At 40.7% G+C, this 27,288-nt stretch overlaps 1 protein-coding gene across 9 annotated transcripts in view; it reads left to right on the top strand.

The window, feature by feature from the left end:
• CNTN6 (contactin 6) overlaps nt 1–27,288 on the top strand; it is a 221,507-nt gene that overhangs the window by 159,930 nt on the left and 34,289 nt on the right. For all 9 annotated transcript variants that reach the window (XR_010589022.1, XM_005288540.5, XM_008168082.4 and 6 more), the window contains 2 exons: nt 779–908; nt 2,208–2,358. Coding sequence is in view for 8 of the 9 variants with exons in the window: in XM_005288540.5 (XP_005288597.1) it covers nt 779–908; nt 2,208–2,358 (281 nt within the window). In the remaining variant the exon portion in view is untranslated. The remainder of the gene's footprint in view (nt 1–778; nt 909–2,207; nt 2,359–27,288) is intronic.

The following is a 27,288-nucleotide window of genomic DNA, read 5'->3' on the forward strand; positions in this document are numbered from 1 at the left end:
CTGAAGCGGGTAAACCCCTCATTTCCCATCTCCTCTCATGGTGTAGCTGTCCCTGATGCAGCTGCTTTGGTGTCTGCTTCCTGTTGAAGCATAACCCTTTAGCTCTCAATGCAGCAATGCCTTTAAACAATGAGACTTCAGCATGTGCCCATAGTTAAAAATATGTTTAATTTGCTTAGATGAACTGGGGCCTTAAAACTAGAGCTGGGCAAATAACAAATTATTTGGTTTGCAGGCAATTTTAATAAATTGGAAAAGAACTCATTTTGGGTCAAGCTAAAAACATTTTTTAAAAATGTTTGGCAAATCGAAAAGTTGAAAAAAATAGTTAAGGGGGTGTCAAATGATTTGATTTCAAATTTTTTTATGTGTTTTTTAAAAATAAATTAAAGAATGTTTATAAAATAAAGGTAATTTAAAATAGAAAAATAAAGTGTTTTTTTTCTTTTTAATTTTTTTTTAATTGAATCAATTACATCAAAATCTACACAAATTTGCAAAATATTTTGGTGTTGCTGAATCTGAATTTTCCTCCAAAAAAAAAAAGTTTTAGGCAAATTTTTTCTCATAATACCTCTTATTTCATTACAGCCATCAGGTAACCTTTTTTCTAAGATATATATATTTGAGCTAAGCTACTTGGCTTTATTTATTTTTAAATTTTCATAGTGTTTTAATAAGCATTCAGAAATAACAAAATCTCAACTTCTGACTCATGACCGCCTGCTTTTATGTTCACTGCTTCAAACAAAACGTTTGCTTGTTTTTCCTTTATTAGGAGAGAATTCAAATAGAAAATGGAACTCTTACCATAACTATGCTGAATGTGTCAGATTCTGGCCTCTATCAGTGTGTTGCGGAAAACAAATACAATACAATTTACGCCAATGCTGAGTTAAGAGTGATAGGTAAGTAAATGAGTCGTTAAAATAAGCAGATAGCAGCTAGAATGTAAAACTAATTTTGAAATTCTGAAAGTGAGAAATGAAGAGAGCTGACTGAATACTGCAAAAACAGCTTTTGTGGACTATTTGAATTCCACAAGGCTGTTTAGTTCAGCTATGTTTGTATCCCTTGCTATTCGCAAACATTTGGGCAAACGTGTTTTGTTTGCATGAATGTTTGGGGGAAAGGATGTTCTTTATCGGTATTTTCATGTGAACAGAATTTCTGTGGGTGAACAAGGGTGCTTTTTGTGTGTTATTCCTTACTTGGTATTTGAAATTATTATTTGTTATTCTGCAATTTAAAAACATCAGTCATTATTTCAAGTGAGCAAAAAATGTCACGTGATTTAAGCAAACAGCACAATTAGTGCATATAATCTCAATATGAATTTTAACAACACCCACAGGCTGAAATTTGTTCACATGTGATGAAATTCATCCCCGTACAGAGAGTCATTTTGCAGCCTATACAACAATCAGGTCCCGCTTAAGCCATCAAAACACGACCTCCAATTGCAGTAGGGCTTGTGCTGCTCCTCTCAAGAAGATTGAATTTCACCAACAAATTATTTGACAAATACCTGTGAATAATGAATGGATTTCATACATCGGGTTCAAATCAAGAACAGAAGAAAAAAAAATGAATTGAAAAATTTATTTGCAATGAATAATCTACACTCTAGCAATGAATACAATGGACTAGATTCAGGCTTAATGCTGTTAATTCTGCTCAAGCTTTTGGTATGTCTACACTGCAGCTTGGCATATGATTTGTAGCTCATGTAGACATATCTGCTTTAGCTTTTAATCCAGCTAGCTTGCTAAAAATAAACTGAAGATGCAGTAGTGTGGTCTTTGGCCTGGGCTACACAAGCCCACCTGACCCTATCTAGGTACACACTCACTGTGCAGACTGTTAGAGCTCTGCTAAATCACCTCATTCCTGATTTAAAATAAACATTCCTTCCAGTCCTCAGACAGTCCTAAGCAAAGCCTACCAGAGATACCACAGAAAGTTGGGGTCGTTCTAATCCTTTTGTTTCCAGGTGAACAAAATTCATAAAAAGCAATATAAATACAAGACCTCTAAACGGACTTAAGTTCTTAGAATTCAAATAAAAAACTTGAATTCAAATCTGCAAAGGCAAAAAGGCAATTGAGTTTACCCACTATGTTCAGCAGAGAGAAAATTTCAGAAAATTAATTTATTTTGTCAGCTATATTATGAGTGTCTTCATTTTTTCCTTTTCTTTTTTTAAGCTTCAGCCCCAGATTTTTCCAAAAATCCTGTGAAACAAATGTCAGTTGCTCAAGTTGGGGGTGAAGTTACCATTGAATGTAAACCAAATGCTTCTCCCCGGGCAGTTATCAACTGGAAAAAGGGCACCAATGTTCTGCGACAAAACAAAAGGTACTTTGGTAAACTGATTGCTGAGTTGTTTTTTTTTGGTTTGTTTTTGGATTGGGTTCTTTTTGGTATCTGAACATCGGTTGACTAAGTATCATTTTTGACAGCTCATTGCTGGAATACTCTGATGCTGCAGGCCTATTCATCATGAACTCTATCCGTACAATTCTAGATAGAAAGCTGATTGACAACAAAGCTGGTTTTAATACATTTGGGTAACTGTAAATTCTGTCTGTGGGATACATGCTTTGCTTTCTTGAACAGCTATATCATTGCAATATTCTCTGGGCCATCTCTTCTTACCCCATACAGAGCCTGATTGAATCAGCTTCATGTTAGGGAGATCAGTGGAGGTTTGAGTGGATGAAATCTACCTCATGGCTCCGGATCAACTGCACAGTAGCTATATAGGCTGTACTACAACCCAGGGCTACATCATTATCCACAGTCCGTACCTTTAATACTTAAGCAAGGAGATTTCGTTAGTGGATCAGCAAAGCAGTAGAGTCACTTGCCATGTGCTGGCCTTTCTGCAGTAGTCAGTAGTCCACCACAAACTCCTTTGTTTACCTTGAGCCACTCATGTTCAAGACTGCCTGACACCCTGGGTCCTAGCTTGGCTGGCTAGCCTGTGCTGCTATTTTTAGCACACTAGCTGGAGCAGACTTAGCATGAGTCTGACTACCTGCTCTGGGAATCATACCCCCCAGCTGCAAAGTAGACATACCCTAAGATTTTAAAGGGAGATCTACCTAAGATTTTCAATCACCCATACAGGAAAACTATCCATCCATCCATTGGTTAATACATCCTATTATCTATCCTTAAGTTTCCATAACAACACTCTTTAAATTATAATTCATTGGTACTACACCAACCAAATGTGCAATGTGGAAACATGTCTCCATATTCAGTATTGCAATTGTATATAATGGTGTTAAATATAGAAACAGAGGGCCAGATTCTCCATTTGTTTGTACTTTATATATTCATTTACACCTGTACAAAGTGAGCGTAAAACACCACCAAATCAAAAAGAGAGCACTTTGCATCTACTTTGCGCAGATACAAATCATTACACAAGATAAAGTCAGTAGAGAATCTGGCCCAGAGACGATAATATAAGATGCTATTACACAACAGAAGTTCCTAATTATTTTTCCTCTGAAACAATAGCAAAGGAGGTATCTTTAAATTATGGGGAAAACATTCAGCTATTACTTACCATGAGTATTGTTTTAATTAGTGTTTAGCCAGATCTTTCATGTAGTTATTTTTAGATTATACATTATGTTCAACCAAGTCCCTATCCAAAATGCTACATCTATAATGTGCAGAGAGAATGATTTGGCTTCTTTATGTACAGTAGTAAGGAGATAAAGACAGCCTAAACTTTACAACATTAAGGTCTGCACTGGCAATGAGGGTCCCATCGGATTTGCATGTGCATGTTATATATATAAATCCAAGTAAATATTATGGTTGTGTGCATGTATGTTTTATTTTATATATAAAATTCTTGAATAGATATACCATTGCAATTTTATAATATATACATTTTTATAATATATATATATTAAAAATATATAATTGTATATAATTATATATAAAATTAAACATACATGCACACAGCCATAATATTTACTTGGACTTATATGTTCCCTGATCATGTTAAATTATTATTAATAATTATAATAATCTTGCATTTATGGGCATCCATCCTTAAGAGGTCCAAGCACCTTAAAAAAACAAACCAATGTATAAATTCCATTATAAAGGCAATGGTTGGGTGTTTGAATTCACCAGCCCCCCCCATTCCTCCCATGCAGTTAAAGCGTATCATTTGGACATAAGGTAACATAATAACTAACAATCTCTTGTAAATTGCTACTTCTCTTGATTGTTAAATGATAAAGTAGCTATTGCCAGAATTTTAAAGATGATAGAGAGAGTTCTCTGTAGTAGAACTCTTCCAGAAGTCCCACAGAATATGAGGTAGCATACAGAAAATGAAGTAAGGACTTGTAAGTTTTTTTCCTCACCTAGCAAAATCATATGTATCTTTACTTATTAAAAAGGGGGGAAGTATCCCCTCTAGCTTGTTATATGTATATTTTAATTCTAGCAGGACACATAAATCTGAACTATTTTAACTAAAGGTTACCTGAGTTTCTTTTCCTATTTTATTGTGCAGCATTTATAACCTCCACGGACCCGTTTTCTAACCTTTCTGAAAAGCTGGTTGGCATATTATCTGAGAAAAAATATCGTTCACAGTTCTGACAGGAATGCGATGATGGACAAGTTGCTAAATAAGTCAAACCACATAGCTCCTTTAGGATGATCTAGACAAATTAAATCCTTTGTTAAGGAGATGGGGCTACCAAACCTTTGGAGAATATTTTGCCCTGAAGGAGAAAAGATACTCATTTCCCCCCCATCCTGTGCTTGCTCATGATTTGATCTATTTCTGATGGCTATGCATAGGCTATGCATAGTATTATCATGAGCAGCTACTCCTTTTTTAATCACATGGTCTGAAAATGCTACCTTTTATCTATTTTATCTCCTACATATAAAAACAAAGAGATTATTAGGCAGAACTGACTAATCAACTGAGATCCACCTTCTTGTTCTGTTTATAAGAGTATTTTCAAACCTTCATTATAGCTGTTTGCTCAAATTTTGAATAATGCAGAAATGGGGGAGAAGGGAGAGAGTGATTTGTACCTCAGATAAAGCAAGTTTTGAACTCTAGACTTTAATCCTGCACAAGTCATTAGGAGCTTTGCCATTGACCTCAAGGGTGCAGGATCAGGACCTAATGAAAACTTTGCTATATATTACAAGTTATTTTCAGCTGAAACAAGCTGGTAGATGGGAATCTTATCCCAGTTGGTCATCTGTGAGAGATGCTGTTTCCTGAATACAAGGACAAGGGATCCCAAAATGCTGTAAACACATACGTACATACATATATAAATCACTCACCCTTTTCTTACAGGAAGCCTGCTGAGGTAAAGCATAGAAATCATTTAATAAGGCAAGAGGAAGGAATATATTAATTGTATACTGCTGTTTCAGTGAATTAATAATCAGTAATACAAATATTCATAATTTTAAAACTCCAGACTTTTTAATGTTATTTTATTTTTTTTAGGAAACAATGCAACTGGACAAAAATCAGTCTAGCAATCTACAAAGGGAAGCATTATTTTACAATATCTATTGGTCCCCAGTTTGACTTGTAAGCTAAAACTTTATTCCAGTTCCATCACTACAGACATGAGGGACATTATCTATCCAAAATCAAAGCTCCAGTACATGATGTATTTCTTGTAGGGTTTTCAGTATTTACCATGCACATTATTAGCATTTATCAGAGGAGGAATATGAGGAAATTCTTGAAAAGAAGAAGAATTAGATGCTGTCTTTTAATAACCTATCTAAAGAAAACTTAGACAACTAAACAGATGTTATAATTGCAGACTTTTATCGCTGCCTAATAAAGATTTATCCAGTAATTGCTAAGATCTTACAGCTGACCTTTGGAGTCTTAAACTCAGGGAGATCTGCCCATTCCCAACATGGTGTGTAGTGACCCAGAAGGTTTCATTAAGTCAGTGGTTCCCAAAATTGTTCCACCACTTGTGCAGGGAAAGCCCCTGGCGGTTCGGGCCGGTTTGTTTACCTGCCACGTCCACAGGTTCAGCCGATTGCGGCTCCCACTGGCTGTGGTTCGCTGCTCCAGGCCAATGGGAGCTGCTGGAAGCAGCAGCCAGTACGTCCCTTGGGCCACGCCACTTCCAGCAGCCCCCATTGGCCTGGAGCGGCGAACCGCGGCCACTGGGAGCCGCGATTGGTCGAACCTGAGGACGTGGCAGGTACACAAACCTGCCCGGCCTGCCAGGGGCTTTCCCTGCACAAGCGGCGGAACAAGTTTGGGAACCACTGCATTAAGTAAAGGATTTCAATCTGTTTATAGCAAGGTATTGCATTTGAACTATGCCACCAGCTTGCTAAGCAGGAGGGTTCTTCCAGGGCTCTGTGTTTGGATGCACAGATATTATCAATTCCTTGTGTTTGGAAAAATCTAGCTTGCACAATATTGTGAGAGCATAAGGGCCTTGTTCTCATTTACACCATTTGTATGCTAAGGTAATACATTTGGTCTCAATGCAGTTGGTCCTTATTTACAATGGTGTGACTCAGACCCCAGTCAGGCCAAGCATGTCAAAAGTTAAAACATTTTTGTCACCTGATGAGTAGACAGGTCTCCTTAGGTTTGTGTTTGTTTGTTTGCTGTCGATGCTTTTGGTGGTTTGGGGGTTTCTTTGGGGGGGGGGTGTTTTTTGCTATTTGGGAAAGGGGGAAAAGATACTATGTTTGGGGTGGCTTTTTAGCTAGACAAAAAACAAACAACCAAACATAGATACCATGGAGGAGGAAGAAAGGGATCATAAGTTTCCATTTTAAGGCAAAGATTTTCTTTTTTAATGAATTTAGTGCTCATGGAAGATGCTCTGCTGAGAGACCTCGGAACTGTCCATAGAACAGATACAAGATAGTCAGCAACAGTGTAAACCACCTACATATTTGCTAACATAATTTAACCCTGACCCTACAAGTACTAGGTCCAGTCCTACAGCCTAGAAGTATTGCATGTTGCACAACTCAGGGAATACCTCAACCAGGTGTCCTCAACCAGACTGATGTTAGGCCAGCCCCCAGCCACGAAAGGCTTTATTTATATGTAATACAATTGTGCCTATAGGCTCTAACCAAAATCAAAGCCAGTTGTGCCAGGCACTGTACAGACACTTAGCAAGAGTCAGTTCCTGTCCCAGAGATTTACACTCTAAATAGACAAGACAGAAGAGCTGGTCAGGAATTTTCAATTAACATGTATGCCAATGGAAAATACAGTTTCCACAAAATCAAAACATTTCAGTTTTGCCAAAAAAAAATATAATTTTTGTTTGGGTGGAAATAAATAAAAATGTTTTGTTTCTGGTTGGCTTGACGCAAATTGTTATATTTCATTTTGTTTAACTGACTCAAAATATTTAGTTTTGAATCAGTTCAAGAAAACATTAAAGTGCATTTCCCTATCAGCACATTGTCTTGTCTCTTGTAGTTCAGGCCCCCATTCTCTCCTGTTCGCCAATGGCCACTATGCTCCCTGGAGGATTACATCACACACAATGCAATGCAGACTCCCTTCTCACCAAGCTGCGTAGTACATCATGGGAATCACATGATTTCAGATGCATCATGCAAAATGTAGTCTGGCCAGGGTATCTGGCCTTCAGGGGAGATTAGGGGCATCAGGCTCTTAAACTACAGCTCCCAAACAGCAATGCACCACAATGGGAAAATGCAGATTAATATTGAACTGACTTGAAATGAGGCATTTCAGGTCAGTTCAACAAACAGAAATGAAATATTTTGATTTCAGAATGTCACAATATTTCATTTTGATTGAAAATGGTGAAACAAACCATTTCAACATTTCCAAAAGGAAACTTTTTGAAATGTCTGTTCCACAAAAAAATTTAAAATGTCAGTGTTTTGCTTTGATTTCTGATGAAAAGGAATGTTGAAATATCAGACAAAGGGTCTGAGGAGCAAAGAAAAGGCAAATTGATGTGCTGAAGGTCACACATGAGAGCAGTGGCAGAGAGAAATAGACCCCAGGGCTCCTGATACCTAGTTTAGTGACCCAGCCAATAGACCACACTGCTTTATGCACCCTCTGCTAGCAGTGAGGGGTGGGATGGGACCTTCTGTGCTGACTTTACAGTTTTACATGGGAACAACCTTTCTCACTGTATATCAGCACTTCTGGTTTCGGGTTTTTCTAACAAAATGTTCAATGAACATATGTGCACCTACAAAATAGTTTGGGTTTGTGTATTTTCAGTTTTGGGGCCCAGTTTCAGTCTGTCCTCATTTATCCTTCTTGCTCTTCCTTCAGTAGTAGTTTTTCATAGCTTTGATGATTCCCTTTAACTCAGTATCTTATCAGATACTGTATACTTGTAAAGAAGAAAGTTCATTTCCCTTTCTAGTTTTTAAAGCGAGCTCTTGAAGTATTGGCATTAGCAGTCAGAACAGTTTTAGATATCTCAGGCAGCATCACTGTAAGGCCTTGGCTACACTTACCGGCAAGTTCGACGGCTGGAAATCGAACTTCTGGGTTCGACTTATCGCGTCTAGTCTGGACGCGATAAGTCGAACCCGGAAGTGCTCGCCGTCGACTGCGGTACTCCAGCTCGCCGAGAGGAGTACCGCGGAGTCGACGGGGGAGCCTGCCTGCCGAGTGTGGACCAAGGTAAGTTTCAACTAATTCGAAATAAGGTACTTCGAACTTCAGCTACGTTATTCACGTAGCTGAAGTTGCGTACCTTAGTTCGAATTAGGGGGGGTAGTGTAGACCAAGCCTAAGTCAACATGAATACAGATTAAGCTTATCTCTTCATGACATTCTAATTTGACTTAGGGAACCAATGGAACTGATTCCGCATCTGCTAAATTTGATTAATCACTTCAGTTCTATTCTTAGCTAACAAGTGAACTGACAGAAATCAAATACATAGATTTGCCTGCCTATTTCCAGTGCCCATGTATTGCTTGTTCTGAAATCACCTATTGAGATATGAAAATGCATGCAAAAATCTCAGCTTGCTGGACAGAATCACTTTGATTTTTCTTCTAGCAGGAAGCACTAAACATTTAACATACTCTGCTAAGCTGACAGCATCATCATTACATCTCTTTCAAGGGAATGCTGGTAACAGTGATGAGTATTTGTGTTTCAAAACTATATTTCACTATATGAGCACAGTGGCTTCTTTCTCTTTATATGGAAGGATGGCAAATGATATTTTGTGGCAAAAATATGTAAGAAGAAGGGATTTATAGACCTTGATAATATATTTATCTGTTAATGACTCTATTGTTATCCTGTTTCCTGTGAATTATGTACAATTTTAGGCTCAATTCTACAAATACTTCTCCACATGCTTAACTTTGCACCTCTGAATAGTGTCATTGAACTCAGTGGATCTGCTCACAAATGAAAAACTAAGCATATGCAGAAGTGTTTCCAGAAATAGGGCCTTTGGTCTAACAGCAAAGAATGAGGGAACCCGAAGACACTCACGCCCAAATGCAAAGACTGTGACAAAAACCGTTGGCTGAAAAGTTGTCCATTCATAGGAATGTTGTAAAATTGCTCAGATTGTTCCAAGTTCATTTTAACCATATTGATTTGTCTCTAGGTTCAATCATTTTTCTCTCCTTATCAGTCTCTCTTTCCCTTAAGATAAGAGGGAGGATTGCAAAGTAGAAGGAGCACTTGCTCTGCCTGGAGTGTTGGGGTGGAGGAAGACCAAAAGACTCCAGGCAAGACTAAGGCCAAAAATATAACAGGGTTCAACAAAGAATTAGATAAGTTCATGGAGGATGGGTCCATCACTAGCTATTTGCCAAGATGGTCAGGGATGCAACCTCATGCTTTGAGCATCCCTAGACTCTGTCTGCCAGAAGCTGGGAGTGGATGACAAGGGATGGGTCACTCGATGGTTGTCTGTTCTATTCATTCCCTGTGAAGCACCTGGCATTGGCCACTGTCAGAAGACAGGATACTGGGCTAGATGGACCATTGGTCTGACCAACTATTGATGTTCTTATGTTCACTAATGGGTGAAAGATGATAAGAGAGAAGAGAGATTCATAAATCCCAAGGCCAGAAGGAACCATTGTGATCATCTAGTCTGATTTCCTCTATAACACAGGCCTTAAAACTTCCCCAAATAATTTCTAGAGTTTATCTTTTAGAAAAACATCCAATCTTGTTTTAAAAATTACCAATGATGGAGAATCCACTATGAACCCGGTAAATAGTTCCAATGGTTAATTTCCCTAACTGTCAAAAATGTATACTTTATTTTCAGACTGAATTTGTTTTGTTCCAACTTCCAGGCATTGGAGTGTGTTATACTTTCCTGCTAGATTGAAGAGCTCATTATAAAATATTTATTCCCCAGGTAGATACTTATAGACTGTAATCAAGTAACCCCTTAACCTTCTCTCTCATCCTTGAGTCTATCACTATAATGTATGTTTTCTAATTATTTAATCATTTTTGTTGCTCTTCTCTAAAACTTCTCCAATTTTTCAACACCTATCTTGAATTGTGGACACCAAAACTGCACAGTTTTCTGGCATGGTAGCAGCAGTGCCAAATTAAGAGGTAGAATAAACTCTCTACTCCTATTTGAGATGTGCCCTGTTCATGCATCTAAGGATCATATTAGCACTTTTGACCACAGTTTTGCACAGGGAGCTCATGTTCAGCTGATTATCCACCACATCCCCCAAATCTTTTCAGTCCCCCATACAATAAGGATGACCACATTCTTTGTTCCTAGATATACACATTTATATTTAGCCATATTAAAAGACATATTGTTTGCTTGTACCCATTTTACCATGCAATCCAGATTGCTCTATATCAATCAATCATTATTTATGATGCCTCCTAATTTTTTTCTCATCTGCACACTTTATCAGTAATAATTTTATTTTTTCTTCTAGATCATTGATAAAAATGTTAATTAGCATAGGGCCAAGAACCAATCCCTACAGGACTTCACCAGACGCACACTCCATTTACAATTCCCCATGTACAATTACATGTTGAGAGCTATGAGTTAGCAAGCTTTTAATCCATTTAATGTGTGCCATGTTGATTTCATATTGCTGTAGTTCTTTAATCAAAATGTCGTCTGGTACCAAGTTACAGAAAGCATTGTATATACTCAATCATAACCCGGTTCATTTATAAGTCGACCCCCACCAAGATGGATGAGTAAAAATGGAAAATGTTTATAACCCATTCATAAGCTGACCCTATAATTCAGGGGTCAGCAAACTTTGGCTCCCAGGCCATCAGGATAAGCCGCTGGTGGGCTGAGATGGTTTGTTTACCTCGAGCGTCCACAGGCACGGAGGTAAACCTAAGTAAACAAAGTGTCCCAGCGCACCAGCTGCTTAACCTGAAGGGCCAGGACAGCAACTGTTGGGGAAATGTTTTGAGGGGGGAGAAGCTGGAGATCAGGGGTGTAACCCCTGTGACCACCCCCCACATGACCCCACCCCTAGCCCAGGACCCCCATACTCTCCCCATCCCATCCCTTCCCACCTTATCTGGGGAGGGCCAGGAGAGGATGTCTCTGGCCTGGCTGGAGCTGCTAAAGCAGACTAGCCAGCGCAGCCGCAGCCTGCTCTGGCGGGCCAGACCAGGCGGCGCGGCTGCAGCATGTTCCAGCGGGCTGGGCCAGGTCCTGCTCTGGGGGGCAGGGCCGAGCGGCACGGCTGCAGCCTGCCAGCCCCGGAGCTGCAGCTGCTTCGGAGGCTGGGGGGAGAGCAGCGTGGCCAGAAGCAGAGAGACTCTGGCGCGGCCTCTTCCCTTCTGGCTCTGTTGGCTTTACTGCCTCTCCTTGCTCCCTCTGTTGAGGGTGGGGCTGTGTCCCACCTCTCCCCTTTCTATACCCGTTCATAAGCCGACCCCCTTCTCTGGTGCTTCCCTTTTTTTACTAAAACAATTCGGCTTATGAACGAGTATATATGGTATATTACATCAGCATTATTAACTCAAAGAAAGGTAGCAAGTTACGTTGATGGATCTATTTTCCATGTTGATTGGCATTAATTGTATTACCTCCCCTTTAATTCTTTATTAATTGAATCACATATCAGCTCCATGATCTTGCCTGGGATCAATGTCAGACTGACAGGCCAATAATTACTGCAGTCATCATCTTTACTCTTTTTAAATATTGGCACAACATTGCCCTTCTTCCAGTCTTCTGCTCCAAGACTTGTTGAAAATCAACATTGAGCTCCTCAGTCAGCTCTTTTAAAATTCTTGCATTCTAGTTACCTGGACCTGCTGACTTAAAAATGACTAACATTAGTAGCGGCTGTTAACACCCTCCTGAGATATATAGATGGAAAAGAGTGTTTTTGCATGACATGACTACATCATCAATTCCCCCCCAAATATAGCATAGAAATATTTATTGATAATAGGAGAAGAATGAGCCAGGGATAGGAAAAGAGAGGGGAACATCCTCCTTTTTTTCTTATCCTATCACTTTTGTTTCATTGTCCCCCTTTCTTCCTTTGCTGTTCTCTTTCCATCTGAAGCCATTGCACCGAAACTTAATGAGAATGCAGAATGGGACCCATATAGCTACTTGACCCAATGAAATGTTAGCAGGCAGCCAGTATTAGAAAGCAATAATAAAAAAGCCTTTTCTCCACCTTCCCCCTCCTTAGAGAGCTTCATAATGGAACAAGCCAATAAACCTAATTTTATCTTATATCACTGACTTCTTAATGTAACGTGTTTAGTACAGCAGCTAGTGCGAGCGTCAGATAGGCAAATGAACCATATGTTCTCATGCTTAAGGAAGAATGACAACATGCATAATAATCGACATGTTACAATTTACCTTCTGTATGTTGTCTTTGTTAAAAAAAATGTTCAGATTCAGCTCCTGGGAGCCTTGTTAAAGTGAGCTATACCAAGGGGGATGCAGTACATGCTGAAAATGTCCCAAACAATCTGCCATTCTTACCATTTCATATGGAATTGTAACAAGCTCAAATCCTGTGAGTGTCATTGATGAGCCCTCTGTCACTCTTTCTGAGCTTCATACTCAGCCCTTGATTCATGAATATAAATATCATTGATATTTAGGGCACGATTCAAAGCCAAATGAAATCTTTCCATTGACTTCAATGGGCTTTAGATCAGATCGATAACTGGAAGCTCGGCATCATGGAAAAAGAGAGTTTTAAGGAGGGTAATGAATTAATATTGTGAATGTTTATGGGTAGACTGGGAGAAAGCATGTTTGAAAATTTAACAAGTGGTAAATGGAGGCTTGCATCATGGGATGATTGGAGGTGGAATTCGACATAAGATAATAAGAGATGAAAGGTAGGTGGAGGTAGGTCATGAAGGGCCTTGAAAGTGAAAATAATTAGCTTATGTTTGATGCAACAGAGAAGGGGGAACCAGTGAAGGAATGCGAAAAGAGAGCGGACCTATTAAAGCAATGGGCTAGGAAAACGATCTTTGCAGAAGCATTGTGAATGGGACTGAATGGGGAAAGATTTCATACGTTAAGGTCCAAAAAAAGGATGTTAATTAATTGAGACATGATATGACGAGAGCATGGTTGAGAGTGTTAGCTGTGCGTGTGGATAGGAAAGACCGTATATTATGGAGAAAGATTATGTGCCCCTCATGCTTTGGAGACGCTTCCTGTATATCTGCATAGCTACATACTACTCACCTTCAAATCCCATCTCAAAACTCTCCTTTCCCATGATGGCTCCAAAAAAACGTGACAATAATTAGGCTGCTGGAGTTTTATGACCACTGCCTATCACCAATATTGTCTCCTTGTTTCCTTGTACTCAGTGGTCTGTCTGAATCCATCTGTTTACTCTTGCCTTACACACAAATTGCAAGCTCCGTTGGGCAAGGACGGTGTGTTTGTTCTGTATGTGTGCAGCGCTTAGCGCAGTGGTCCATGATTGGGGCTGTTAGGTGATATGATAATAAAAATAATAATAATAAAAGTTGTCAGAGGGAAAGGAGGAAAGGAAGGGAAGCCTAAGGGGAGGGCATGTCATGTTTTGTCAGTTTTCTTTCGGAAGAAGACAGTGAGGTCCTGTGCAGAGAGATAAGTGGATGCACGCGTTGGGGGCAGGTTGAGGAGTGAGTCAAATACTGCGAATATTCAGCTGAGATTGCGGGTGGGGGATTCTCTTAAGTTGGAGATGTAGAATTGTTTAGCTAGCAAGAAGGTAGAACTAAACGAGGAAAGAACAAATCTGTAGTGGAAGAAATCAGCCTTGTCATGGGATTGCTAGCAGAGATGCTCTGCAGCGTGAGAGCAGGTAGCTGAGGAAGCAGATGTTGGGGTGAGCCTGGGCTGGGGGTTGGCAGGGCTGACTTTGTGATGAGAGAGAGGAAAAATAGTGAAGGAAAGTGGGGAATGATATAATTGACAATCATATCAATGAAAGAAATGGAAGAGAGGGCATGGAATAGAGTGTTGAACACTGATGAGTAGTCATTGGTTCTGGTGGATTGGAAGTCACAGGAAGCCTTCATGGCAGGGCATGAGTGTGGGGCTGATAAATGATGCTGAAAGAGGCTAGGTGCTGGTCAGGGATGGGGAACACAGCAACAGAGAGATCAGAGAAAGAACAGTGTTTGGTGGAGACCAAATCAAGTTAACGGCCCTGTTGGAGTCAGAGAGTTGAACTAGGGCTGCAGGTCAAATGAAGAAGTGAGAACGAGGATCTGGTGTACAGCTAAGGGGTCGGATGGGTCATCAGTACCAATCTGAAGTCACAAGGATGAGTGTGGGAGATTGCGAGGAGAGGAAGTGAGAGTCAGATGTTGAAATCAGGTGGGAAGACTGATGGCAATGAGGAGTTCTTCGTAAGAGAGAAATGCAGACCTGCCTGTTTGCCTCTTGTCCTCTGTCCCCATCCCATTGTTAGGGATGTTAGAATTTTCATTCACAAATTCTATTTTGATCAGTGTGATTACATTATAAATATTTCATTATTCGGGTGTTGGAATCTTTCCACTGCATGAACAGATATTAGTGCACCAAATTGCACATGCAGTTGACTGTGTGTGTTTGTAGACAAAGTGTTCATGACAATAAGTGTCCAGGGACTGCAAATCAGGCCTTTTACGTCTGAGGTGTGGCTAAATGTTACTTGCTGGTTGTACAGACAGTAAATATGGAATATTTGTGAGACAGCAACAGTTTCGATTTTATATTGACTCTAAGTATGTCCTAGAGGAAGGAAGAATCTCTCTGGGAGTGAATTCACTCCCACACAAAGGGTCACATAAGGCTCAATTCACCATTTAAATCCCACTTAAGTCCTGTATTAATGATCTAACTTTACATCAGGACTGAGTTTGGTCTTATCAGTGGCTGTATCTGAACTCATAATAATACCTGAAACATCATGAAAAATAATGATTAATGGCGGAATTAGATCTAATAATAGCTGTGTGGGCATGCTGTCAGAGGGTAAGTGAGATTTTCTCTGGCGCTCCTGCATTGTTAATGTCTTTCAAACACAGCAGGATTTACTAGCAAACAGGAGAAATTGGCAGGCTATCCTTCTGACAATTATATTTGACATTTACACTTCTACTTTCACTATAGAATTCAACAACCAGCGGAAGCTGATTCTTTCCCTCTCAGTAGAAAGCTATATTATATTTCTTCCTGCTGCGGACTCTTGGCTCAGGTTCCCAGGTCTATAAGGACTATATTTCACTGTGCCACCTTCACATGGCAGAACCATACTGAAGAAACCTTCAACCTCTCTCAGCCGGACGATGAGTTTTGGTGTATGCCTGTTGACAGCATGGGAGGATTATTCGTCCTCCCTTGTGCTAATAGAAGGTAATCTTCTCACTCTAGCTGTAGCTTTCAATCAGGTGGCGGTCAGCTGGGTGGGTGGTACTGAACAGGTTGGTGACACTTGAATTGGTCCTTGATTAGCTATGCTGCGTAATATTGATTGCTAAATTGGTAGTTGGGAGTATATTTTTCTTCCTACACAGATTGCCTGAAAAAGTTGTGTGTGTGTGGGGCGGTGAGAGGGAAGCAGGAGTTGGCTTCCTTGGTGTACTTTTGCAGGAATTGCTCAGTGGTTGCTATATGTATTGATTTTTATTTGAGCAAGCTGGCTAGTTATTTTTCATTTGTAGGATGGAATGTTATCTCCATTTGCAGTTTGGGTAATTTAATCCTTCACAGACACCCGAGGAGCTAAGTAATGTATATATTGTCACAACTTTGAGGTTGGGCAAGTACCCTGGCACAGTTTCCTAGCCTTCTCTTCGAATGAGAAGATAGGATGGGGCTAGACAGAAAGGGGACATAACTAGTGTGGATGAACCTTAATACTGAGGGCTTGTATACACGGTCCTGCAGTTGGGACTAGGGGTGTGTGAATAGCAATGCTCTGTAAAAAATTGAGCTGTAACTGCTCCATGTGGATGTTGTGTGTGCAAACACAAAGGTTCTTAGTTTGCATTACCTAGTCATTTTCTAACAGGACTATATTAATGTGAACTAGAAAACTTATTTCATACCCCCAGTATCCACATGCTGGAATTACATCACAGCACTTTGGTTCACACAGTTATTCACACCCCATATTCCCAACTGTGGGGCAGAGTATATGGTGTACATAGCCTGAGCTCACATGGAGACCTTAGGAAAAGACCAGGATGGGGAGTTGCATTTTGCAGCAGTGGATCGGGGGAGGATATGCTATAGATAGCCAATATTAATGGAGTGGGAGACAACAGGAATTTGGGGATGCTGAGTAATGTTTTTCTTCAGGTTGAGTTAAACCTTTAATGGCATTTCAGCCACTGGCCTTTAAACCAGTTATTTTTGTGGTATTGTGATGGGATGTCTACCCCACACAAGGATTGACCAAGTGGAAAGGGCCAGCTAACCCTGTGACAGGGTGCACCTCAAGGAGAGTCATGGCTGAGAAGGTCTAATTGCTGATGAAGCCCGGACAGGGGAGGAGCTGGGACAGGCATAAAAAGAGGACATTGGTGATCAGAGGGGGGCAGGGTAACTAGCATTGTGGAGAAGGGGGAAGCAGTAGATGTGATATATCTTGAGTTTAGTAAGGCTTTCGATACTGTCTCACAAGACCGTCTCATAAACAAACCCAAGAAAATATAGCCTAAATTAACCTATTATGAGGGGTGTACAACTGGTTGGAAAATTGTACTCAGAGAGCTGATATCAGTGGTTGACAGTCAAGCTGGAAGGGCATATTGAGAAGGGTCCCACAGGGATCCATCATGGGTGCAGTTCTTATCAATATCTTCCATATGATTTAGATAATGGCACAGAGAGTACACTTATAAAGATTGCAGACAATACCAAGCTGGGATGGGGGTGAAAGTGCTATGGCAGACAGGATTAGAATTCAAAGTGATTTTTGACAAACTGAAGAAATGATCTGAAATAAATAGGCTGAAATTCAATAAGGACAAACGCAAAGTGCTAAACTTAAGAAGGAATAATCAATTTCACAGATACAAAATAGGAAATCTCTGCTTAGGAAGGAGTACTTCAGAAAAAGATTTTTGGGGGTTATAATGTATTGCAAACTAAATGAGAGTCAATAATGAAAGAGAAAAAAGAGCAAACATCATTCTGGGATAAGAACATAAGAAAGGCCGTACCGGGTCAGACCAAAGGTCCATCTAGCCCAGTATCCTGTCTACCGACAGTGGCCAATGCCAGGTGCCCCAGAGGGAGTGAACCTAACAGGCAATGATCAAGTGAACTCTCTCCTGCCATCCGTCTCCACCCTCTGACAGTCAGAGGCTAGGGACACCATTCCTTACTCGTCCTGGCTAATAGCCATTAATGGACTTAACCACCATGAATTTATCCAGTTCTCTTTTAAACTCTGTTATAGTCCTAGCCTTCACAACCTCCTCAGGTAAGGAGTTCCACAAGTTAACTGTGCGCTGCGTGAAGAAGAACTTCCTTTTATTTGTTTTAAACCTGCTGCCTATTAATTTCATTTGATGACCCCTAGTTCTTGTATTATGGGAATAAGTAAATAACTTTTCCTTATCCACTTTCTCCTGATGTATTAGCAGGAATGTTGAAAGCAAGACACAAGAAATAATTCTTCTATTCTACTTAGCACTGTTAAGGCCTCAGCTGGAATATTGTGGCCAGTTCTGGGCACCACAGATTGGGAGATTGGGAAAGATGTGGACAAATTGGAGAAAGTCCAGAGGAAAGCCACCAAAAAGATGAAAGGTCTAGAAAACATGACGTATGAGAAAAGATTGAAAAAACTGGGTTTGTTTAGTCTGAAGAAGGGAAGACTGAGGGGAGACAGGATAACAAGTCTTCAAATCTATAAAAGATTGTTATAAAGAGGAAAGTGATAAATTATTCTCCTTAACCGCTGAGGAAGTAATAGGCTTAAATTGCAGCAAGGGAGATTTAGGCTACACATTAGGAAATATTGTCTAACTGTCAGGGTAGCTAAGCACTGGAATAAATTACCTAGGGAGGTTGTGGAATCTCCGTCATTGGAGGTTTTTAAGAACAGGTTAAACAAACATGTGTCAGAGATGCTCCAGATGATACTTAGTCCTGCCTCAGTACAAGGGACTGGACTCGATGACCTATTGAGGTCCCTTCCAGTCCTACTTTTTGACGATTCTATGATTTATCCAGGTGCAGCAGGGTCCTTTATACCATGTGTATTTTGTATTGAACAGTGAGTTGCTGGTTAACAATGGACCCACTATACTATTTTTTTTCTTAGACAAAATTAAATCAGGTCACTGCACAAATGACCTCATGGGTTCGGTTTAGTTCTTCTCTATGATGAAATGGGGGATTCTACTAACTTATCTTTTATGGAAACTTAGTTTCCTCACCATATTGCATTTTGCCTGTAAGCTTTATCATTCAGTAAAACTCAATTCAGATGTCTGTCTATATTTGCATAAAACAAATATTTGTCTTCCCAAATTGTGCATAGATCCTACACCCCAGGTTATGTGAAAAAATAGTAAAAATAAGATACCTGCTTTTTAATTAGCATGGAACAATGTTGTGTTATCGCTTATTATGATTGCTTTATAATATTCTTTATTTAAATATTTTAATAACCCTGTTCAGTTAGATATTGTATCTTTGTTTTGATCCAAATAGCAAACATTGGTTTTAATGGTATTTATTTTCTTTGCAGTTAATTGTGCCATTTGATTTTGAAGCTCATTAATATCAGCCCGCAGATAAAGAAAGTCTTCTTTTAAACATAGTTTATTAAATAGCAATACTATTAGCATACAAATTAATACTTTGAATGGGATAAACAGGTACAAAGATCATTAACATATAATATAAACAACTGGATCTAAGATGGAAGTCAGTAGAACCTTTTAACTAAAACCAAAGCTGTCATGAGGCACAATTCATTCACTTAGCTAAATTTAAGTCTAATTTAAACCTTCAAAAGTATAATTTGACTGTCTTTAGTGAAGTTACTTGAGAATCTGGCCCACTTTTCTATTTCTTTCTCTTGTTTTCTGTAATACTTATCCAAATCATTGTAATCCAGTCTCTCTCTCGTTTGAATTCTGAATGTACTCATCTGAAATTTGAAAACAAGGCTATTAATTTGGGTTCCTAAAGATGGATTTATGAGCCTAACTTTACGGTCCTATTTTTAAAAATCTGGTCTCCTGGTCCAATTTGTAAATGTAGTTACCCTGATTGTATATACAATTCAGGTAATTAAATTCACAAATGGCTAACAATTCTTATTTGTGTATAGGGCTGGATTAAACCAATCTAGGCCTATTGGCACACCACAACATGGGTCCCTGCAAAGTTTTGTCCCAGCAACGTCACCACAAACCTCCTTGGAGTGATGATAGTAAAGGGGGCACTTTCTGTTCACGAAGAGTGACTACAAGGATACCCCTCCCCCATACTTATCCCAGCAGCTAGGGCTGATCTGCTTGGATGGATGTGCTGACAATGTTGCACCCTCCTCTCACACAGGGTCCTCTATTTGGGTGATGTTGGTAAGACCGAGCAGAGCAGTTGGTCTTGGAGTTAACAATCTATTGAAATGCATGAGATTGTGCACACCAGTCTCAGTTGTTGTTCCAGCTTGTCTGCAGACTCAGGCAAATGTTGCTGGGTTGATTATGACTGATTCACAGTTTAAAGCTTTTCATCACATCCCTGAGGACTAGAAAATTACTTCTTCCCCATTCCCAAAATGAAAGCGGAGATTCCATTCTAATCATATAATTCCAGGAATGTAGTCCCTAGTCATACGCCTAGAGTGCCTATTCCTTAATTCAGACCTCTTTGTGCATGCAGTTGTCAGACTTGTGCATTCACTTGTGCTAATGGTGCACACAAGTTGGACACAAAATTTCAGATCTAATGTTTAAAAAATTCTCTCCGTCATTGTCCTAATTGCAATGGTTTAAATAACACCATTTTTTTAAAATTAAAAGACAGTGATTCGGCAGCCCTTAATAAGGAAAAAAGACCCATTGGCTACAATAAAGGCTGTAGGACTTGGACCATTGGGTCTGATTCACTACAACATTAGTCAGACTTTACACCCATGTAACTAATGATTTCAATGGCTTTAGGCTGGTGGGGTACTGAAGTAAAGCAATGGTGAAGTAGGGGTGCAAGTGTGTAAATAGGTAAAATGAATGACATAACGGCACAACTTGCCTTGAATAATTTAGCGGGGTACACATTACCTCTGCCACAGTTAAAAATCTAATGTGTTGACATCTGCTACCTCTTCCAGCTTTTATTTTCTATCAGCCTTGTTAAATACATATTATTCTTTCACGCTCTCAAGATCAAGAAAAATAGCTGTCAACAATCTTTTGTTCACAGGAGATATCACTTTGGGAGATGATTTGTTTGGAACAGTTAATTAAAAGTTGTACATATTGTCTCTGCTTGATTTCTTAAGCTTTTGCTTACGTGCAGCAGTGTTAGTGAACACTTTTGGTGTTGCTCAGACTTGTGTCTCCTGCACAAAAATGGCAAAAAATGTCTTTATTCCTGGAGACCATTAAGAAAATTTTGACTTGGGTGAAAATTTAGTGTACTTTTTATTTTCTCTTGTAGTGTAAAGTCACAGGCATCCAGAGCTAAGGATTGTAGTTATAGCGATAGGACTTTATATTATGTTTATCTCATAGATAATAGCAATAATTCTAGAAATAATGGATTAATTCAAGTCTGTAGTGGGTGTGTGTCTATTTTATGTGTTTATATAGCACAGAAGCCTGAGAAGGAGCCAGAATTTACCAATGCACATTGCCAAAGAGCCACAGTAATACATTGGCAGCCCCAATCAGTTTGCCCCCCGCCACCCCCAGCGCTTCCTGCCCGCTGGCAGTACTGCCGATCAGCACCTCCCCCTCACTCCCCGTGCCTCCTGCCCGCCGCGATCAGCTGTTTTGCCGTGTACAGGAGGCTCTGGGATGGAGCAGGCTCAGGGAAGGGTGTGGGAAGAGGCGGGGGACTTGGGGTAAGGGATGGAGTGGGGGAAGGGCCTGGGGTTGAGCAGTGGAAAGTTGGCACCTGTAGCTCCAGCCCCAGAGTCAGCACCTATGCAAGGAGCCACATATTAACTTCTGAAGAGCCACATGTGGTTCCGAGCCACAGGTTGGCCACCCCTGATATAGCAGGATTTTCATTCAGCGCTTCATTTCCGCACGGAATGGTCACCTATTTGTGTCATTCACCTACACTACGGTAGCACAGCTCAGACCTGGATTAATAGTAAGCACATGACTACCTTCAAGCCAGTGAGCCATTCCACTGACTTCACTGGGACTAGTTCATGCTCAGAGTTAGGCTCGCAGTCAAGTAGCTTGCCGACATAGGGTCTGAAAGAGAAAACCAATTATATCTTCTGAAAAGCTCATTGACTCTTGCCTCATGACATCTCTTAATGGAAATGCTTTCAACAGATTCACCTTAACTTTTATTCATTTTGTCCTTTGACACATGGTAATTTATTTGCTGGCAAATACTGACTTTCTTGGAGGAGAAAATGTATCCCTTGGTTACTTGTGTTAGATTGAACTTTAAATATTTACGCACATTATTATCTTGTTCAAGTACTTGGAATTACCTTGACTTTTGATATAAACAAGAATTATTATTACCAAGCTTCATACTGTCCACACCTTGTGAAAAGTTATTATTTTATAGTAAGCATTTCACAAAGCAAAATGGGGTCACTTTTCACAGCTTCTTTTCTGGCTAATCATTTGCTGAGGAAGCTTGATCCAAAGCCAATTGAAGTAAGTGGAAAGATTCCGATTATCTTCAATGAGCTTTGAATCAGGCCCACAATTTCACTGCATAAATGACATACTGAAAAATACAAGAAACAGGCCAACCAGCCCAATCCTCTGAGTGAAATCCTGGATTTTACCCTCTTATTTTTCTGGATGTATTTAAATTGTGTCTTGCTTTTCTGCCATGCTCTGTATCCCCATCCTTCTCCAGAAACAAACTCACACTCTTTGCTTTAACTGCCTTTCCTTTTAACTAATTATGTATTCATTACCCTTTGAAATAATTGTGCCTGTGTTCCCTATTTACTGCCAGCTTCCTAATATTTAGGTAATGTGACTTCAAATTCTAAAACCACTCTAAAACTTCCATTTTTGTCACAGTTTCTCTTTGCCAGCATATATTTTGTTCAGTAGAGAAAGCATGTCCAGTTTCAAACTGGCTGATTATTTAAAGATTTGTGTATCAACAGTGATTCTCTAGGTCAAGGATTATCTGACCAACATCTGAGTGGACAGTAAGCAATCCAACTGGATAAACATGTGTGTAGCCAAGATATCATGCATAATATGCATTAATCATTGTGCTCAACCCCATGGAGGCCTAGATTTCTAGAAGAGAATATAGGAACATATCTGAGTTTGCACAGCTAAATTCAGGAAATCAACCATCAGCAGTAATCTCTCTCTGAGCTGGATTAACTTCATAAATTTGAGGAATTTTCCATTAGAGTGAATTTCAAACTCCAGTCACTTTGGCAGAATGTGGTGTTGAATGTCTTAATAATGAAATCTTTACAGCCTTTGCAGTACATATGAGAAGTCCCCATGTAATGTTCTGAAACACACTTTAATTAGAATAGGTTGGCAGGATGCTGAGGACTGTTTTGTAGCATTCTGTGTTCATGGAACAAGTCTACTGTAAATGAATAGCAGTGCTTAATTTGTAATCAAAGAGGTGTCTGGGCTCAAGCAATTAGGCGCTGGCACTCAAGCAATTTTTTTTACATTCATAACGGATGCAGCAAGCCCAGAGGTGCCGGGGCTCTGAACTGCCGGGCCCAGAGATGCTGGGGCTCTGAACTGCCAAGCCCAGAGGTGCCGGGGCTCTGAACTGCCGGGCCCAGAGGTGCCGGGGCTCTGAACTGCCAAGCCCAGAGGTGTCGGGGCTGTGAACTGCTGGGGCTCTGAACTGCCGGGCCCAGAGGTGCCGGGGCTCTGAACTGCCGGGCCCAGAGGTGCCGGGGCTCTGAACTGCCGGGCCCAGAGGTGCCGGGGCTCTGAACTGCCGGGCCCAGAGGTGCCGGGGCTCTGAACTGCCCGACCTAGAGGTGCCGGGGCTCTGAACTGCCAGGCCCAGAGGTACCAGGGCTCTGAACTGCCCGGCCTAGAGGTGCCGGGGCTCTGAACTGCCAGGCCCAGAGGCGCCAGGGCTCTGAACTGCCGGGCCCAGAGGCGCCGGGGCTCTGAACTGCCCGGCCTAGAGGCGCCGGGGCTCTGAACTGCCCGGCCCAGAGGTGCCGGGGCTCTGAACTGCCAGGCCCAGAGGTGCCGGGGCTCTGAACTGCCAGGCCCAGATGTGCTGGGGCCCAGAGGTGCCGGGACTCTGAACTGCCCGGCCCAGAGGTGCCGGGGCTCTGAACTTCCCAGCCCAGAGGTGCTGGGGCTCTGAACTGCCAGGCCTAGAGGTGCCGGGGCTCAGCCCTGGAACAAATAAAGCACTGATGAATAGACCTGAGTATAAGTGTCAGTAATTTCTTGAGTTCTGTATCAGATCGCTTTACACTGCTTTGGCTGTACAAAGGGAGTGTAAAACGGCCTTATATAGGGGAATGCCTTGGCATGGGGTATGCTCTGCTTATGTAGAGGTGATGTAGCCAGGTCTACAGCACATGCTCCTCCTACCACCTCCTCACAACACAACATGCTCTGTTGCCACCGGCTCACACAATGGCATCTGGGGGGCATTACAAACTGGCGTGACTTAGAAGAGCTGTAAATTACACTAGGAGCTGAACTGAACTCTCCTGACCTACAAGTGAGGTAACAGAAAGCTACCTTTTGACTTCCCAATCCCTGATATACAAAGTGCTCTACAGCTATGGTGCATGGAAAGATCCTATGTATAGCCATGCGATTGATCTTTCTGTCAGTAGGTATTCGTTTAGATCTTTATTTAATTAGATCATATGCTCTTTGGACTGTCTTTTTGTTTTATGTTTGCACAGCACCTAGCATAGTGGTCCATGACTGGAGCTACCACAATACAAATAATAAGTACATAATATCTCTAAACTCTCTAACTCCTGCTCAGTCTGAATTATAACTCAGGTATACAGTGTGTGACCACATGGTAATCCACAGGTGAAATATTCTTTGATTTTCACTATACAGAATGAATTGTCTTTGCTTATTAGTCACGCCAATCTATTTTATCACCAGTATTTTCTAATGGCTGTGTATCTGCAGCTGTGGCATAGACCCATTTTAAATGCCGGAGAAGATTGCAGCAGAGAGAATGAAACATTTGCAAATGATTTTTCTTCATATTTACATAAGTCCATCTTTCAAATACTTTGACTTGACATATCTTGACTTTAGTAAAGCTTTTAATACTGTATCGTATGACCTGCTCATAAACAAACTAGGGAAATGCAACCTAGATTGAGCTACTGTAAGGTGAGTGCAATACTGGTTGGAAAACTATTCCCAGAGAGTAGTTATCAGTGGCTCACACTCATGCTGGAAGGACATAACGAGTGGGGTCTCACGGGGATCAGTTCTGGATCTGGTTCTGTTCAATATCTTCATCAATGATTTAGATAATAGCACAGAGAGTACACTTATAAAGTTTGCGGACGATACCAAGCTGGGAGGGGTTGCAAGTCCTTTGGAGGATAGGATTAAAATTCAAAATGGTCTCAAGTAAATAGGATGAAATTCAATAAGGATAAATGCAAAGTACTCCACTTACGAAGGAACAATCAGTTGCACACATACAAAATGGGAAATGACTGCCTAGGAAGGAATACTGCGAAAAGGGACCTGGGGGTCATAGTGGACCACAAGCTAAATACGAGTCAACAGTGTAACGCTGTTGCAAAAAAAGTGAACATCATTCTGGGATGTATTATCAGGAGTGTTGTAAGCAAGACGAGAGAAGTAATTCTTCCGCTCTACTCTGTGCTGATTAGGCCTCAACTGGAGTATTGTGTCCAGTTCTGGGTGCCACATTTCTGGAAGGACGTGGACAAATTGGAGAGAATCCAGAGAAGAGTGACAAAAATGATGAAAGGTCTAGAAAACATGACCTATGAGGGAAGATTGAAAAAAAATGGGTTTGTTTAGTCTGGAAAAAGAGAAGATTGAGGGGGGACATGATAAACAGTTTTCAAGTATGTAAAAGGTTGTTACAAGGAGGAGGGAGAAGATTTGTTTTACTTAACCTCTGAGGATAGGACAAGAAGCAATGAGCTTAAATTGCAGCAATGGAGATTTAGGCTGGATATTCGGAAAAACTTCCTAACTGTCAGAATGATTAAGCACTGGAATAAATTGCCCAGGGAGGTTGTGGAATCTCCATCATTGGAGATTTTTAAGAGCCGGTTAGACAAACACCTGTCAAGGACGGTCTAGATGATACTTAGTCCTGCCATGAGTGCAGGGAACTGGACTAGATGACCTCTCAAAGTCCCTTCCAGTCCTATGATTCTATTATCATGTCTCTCTCCAAAACCGATTAAGAGAGGCACCCTTATTTTCTTGTACTGATATCTAGCTTAATGATGTCAATTAAAAAGTGCTAGTTTTTTTCTTCTGTGTGCAGCCATTCTTAGCTGAAAATGTCAGCTAGTTGATATGTTGTTAGATCTAAAAGTCTGCCTCTTTGTTTCATATGTTGCTAGGTTCTGGTTTGATATGTTGATTTATAACAAATTGGCTGTTCAATCCAAACTTACTTTCTTACAGTGCTACTAACAGTATGCATGTGAATGCAGCTCAGCAGCCTCATAGTCAAGGTAACAAGGATATTCACTTAAGGCCAAATCCTCTCCTCTCTCTACTCCAAATCCGGAGGATAAAGCTTCCCTTTCACCAGAGAATTCAGAACGGCAGTATAGCCACTTGTGGCAGCTATTGTAATTTGTTGTCCCAGATGCTGCTGTGCCCCTGTACAGGACAGCTCAATGGATGGCCTTGTCGGGCCATCCTCCCTCATCTCCAGCTGTGTTAAAGCTGTTGGCTGTATAAAAGGTAAAACCTGAGGGATGTCATTTGACCCAGTTTGTAAGCAGAGACACTCAAGTTGTGCTGTAAAAAGAACCCATATTGCTTTTAACAAGTGTCACATTTGTCAAATACTTTGGCATAGAGGGGCAATCAAAAGTACTGTATAAAATTACATTGCGTATAGGGAATAACAAGGCAGATGCACAGAACATTGGTTGGTTTCTCAAAGGGAATATTTTCTGTCCCTGGATTTGCTGTGTATTAGTGATTGTGTTGATATCCAAAGACTTGAGAGTGCAGTAATCTTTTCATCAATACTTACTATGGGCTAGTGTGGCCTGAGGCACAACGGACAGTGCACAAACTGCAGCACCCTCGGAGTAAGCTTGGGAAGAACACAGTCACAATGCCGTCCACAATTCCCTCTTGCTCTTGTTGGGGGCAGGAAAAAGGGGGAGGGAAGTGACTTACTGGTCAGTACGGGAAGCGAGGCGGGCAGAAGAATAGATGCCCACTTCCTCACAGAGGGCAGCGCTGGTGTTAAAGCCCCTGAACTGATATAAGATCTGAATGCAGCCATGTCTTTCTTCCCAATATGGCTATGCTAGGGCTAGTGACAATCTAGCAAAAAATAAATTGGGTCATTCCTCTATCAGGCTTCCCAAAGGTTTTGGTCCCATTTTAGCTACAAAGTTCCTCAGTGTGGCATGGGGAGATTAGGCTGG

This window comes from Chrysemys picta, chromosome 7, assembly GCF_011386835.1.
Source record: "Chrysemys picta bellii isolate R12L10 chromosome 7, ASM1138683v2, whole genome shotgun sequence".
NCBI classification, from domain to species: Eukaryota; Metazoa; Chordata; order Testudines; family Emydidae; genus Chrysemys; species Chrysemys picta.